Source organism: Physeter macrocephalus, unplaced genomic scaffold (genome assembly GCF_002837175.3).
Source record: "Physeter macrocephalus isolate SW-GA unplaced genomic scaffold, ASM283717v5 random_1368, whole genome shotgun sequence".
In the NCBI taxonomy this organism is placed as follows: domain Eukaryota; kingdom Metazoa; phylum Chordata; class Mammalia; order Artiodactyla; family Physeteridae; genus Physeter; species Physeter macrocephalus.
Genome location: NW_021146384.1, coordinates 19,625 through 21,563, shown reverse-complemented (window position 1 = coordinate 21,563; position 1,939 = coordinate 19,625). Strand labels below are relative to the sequence as shown.

The window sequence follows — 1,939 nt, the reverse complement described above, 5'->3', positions numbered from 1 at the left end:
ACACACACACACACACACACACACACACACACACACACACACACACACACACACTTTCATATCCACACACGCCTATCCTCTGTATCAGCACTGTCGAAAAGAACTTTCTGCCGAGACGGAAATGTTCTACACCTATGATCTCCAATGCAGGAGCCACTAGCTACATATGAATGCTAAGTAACTTGAAATGTGGCTGGTGAGACCAAGGAACTGAATTTTTAATTTTAATTGATTTAAGTAGCCCCACATGATCAGGGGCTACTGCATCGGGACAATGCAGCTTGATATATTCAAATAAGCTTTAAAGAGAATTAAACCTTGTAACACAAATAAGAATTTTTAAAATAAAGTAAGCTTGGAAGCCTTTAAAATGGCTTTAGATCAGTGCTTCCAAGTGCATATGAATCACCTGTGGGTCTTGGCCGAGCGCAAGGTCTGACGTCGGTCGGGGGTGTGGCCTGAGGCGCGTAGTTTTAACAAGCTCCTAGGTGATGCCAATGCTGCTGAGCACACGCCATACTCAGAGCAGCAAACACTCAGAGAAGACGCCACATGATGGGAGCAGAATAATTCTCAACTTAAGAATAAAATAACTAAGAATCTCTTTCTCACGCACACACTGAAAGACATGCCAACAGTTATCACTACTTCTATACGTCAGATGCACTTTGGCAAATCCCCCACAGAAAAAGAAACTAGACATCTAGCGGTACTGCCCCTCCAGTAAGAAAGGCCTCAGTGTATTAGACACTGTATGCAGTGAGCTAGCTGAAAGATTAATGCTTACCTTGATGGTGCAACTCCAACCAAATTTGGACCCAAGCCTCTAAAAAGTGACTTTGGTCCCTCCTTCTCCAAGATCGACCTGAATAACGAGAAAAGATGTATCTTTAAAATCCTTAGGCAAGGCCTGCGCAAAATGATAAGGGGTCAGCCTTCACGTTAGCTCCCTGAATAAAGAACAGAATGTTTACAAAACCCCAGGGTCTTATCTGATTATATTACAATACAAAATCAGAAGACTGATGAATACTGCTTTCATTACTACAGTGAAAAAACATGCTTCAAAATCTCCCTTGTTCAGGCAGGAGCAAGGTGTTCAGGGTTTGCACTACCCACCCACATCCTAGGAAGGCAGAGAGCAGCAAAGGGTCTGATACAGAAAATGATGTCCTTGTTATGACAAGATTCACTGAGAAACACGTTGAGAAATTTCTTCGGATGGTATTTCTTTTGGATTTATTCCTTATTTCTAATAATCCTATCTTCTAGATCTTTACCTATTATAGGAGAGCCCTCAACAGGGAAATGAGGAATAGAAAAATCCAGTAATTTTCATTGGACGGAGGATTGCTCTTTAAAGCCAAAGCTTAGTATCTCAAGTTCAAAGAGAATACTGTGCCTGCTTTTTCTTTAAAAACTTTTTTACTGTGGTAACATATAAATTTTTTTTTTTTTTTACCATTTTCCATTTTTAAGTGTATAGTTCAGCGGCAATGAGTACATTCACACTGTTGTACAACCATCACCAGCATCCATCTCCAGAACTTTATCATCTTCTCAAACAGATTCCAGAGATAGCCTCATCCACCAGAGGGCAGACAGCAGAAGCAAGAACTACAATCCTGCAGCCTGTGGAACAAAAACCACATTCACAGAAAGATAGACAAGATGAAAAGGCAGAGGGCTATGTACCAGATGAAGGAACAAGATAAAACCCCAGAAAAACAACTAAATGAAGTGGAGATAGGCAACCTTCCAGAAAAAGAATTCAGAATAATGATAGTGAAGATGATCCAGGACCTCGGAAGAAGAATGGAGGCAAATATCGAGAAGTTGCAAGAAATGTTTAACAAAGACCTAGAAGAATTAAAGAACAAACAAACAGAGATGAACAATACAATAACTGAAATGAAAACTACACTAGAAGGAATCAATA

General features: G+C 40.2%; 1 protein-coding gene across 1 annotated transcript in view; it reads right to left on the bottom strand.

Moving 5' to 3' along the window:
- Positions 1–1,939, bottom strand: part of LOC114485337 (solute carrier family 25 member 33-like) — a 19,728-nt gene that overhangs the window by 3,138 nt on the left and 14,651 nt on the right. The window contains exon 4 of the mRNA XM_028486590.2: positions 788–865. Coding sequence (XP_028342391.1) covers positions 788–865 — 78 coding nt within the window. The remainder of the gene's footprint in view (positions 1–787; positions 866–1,939) is intronic.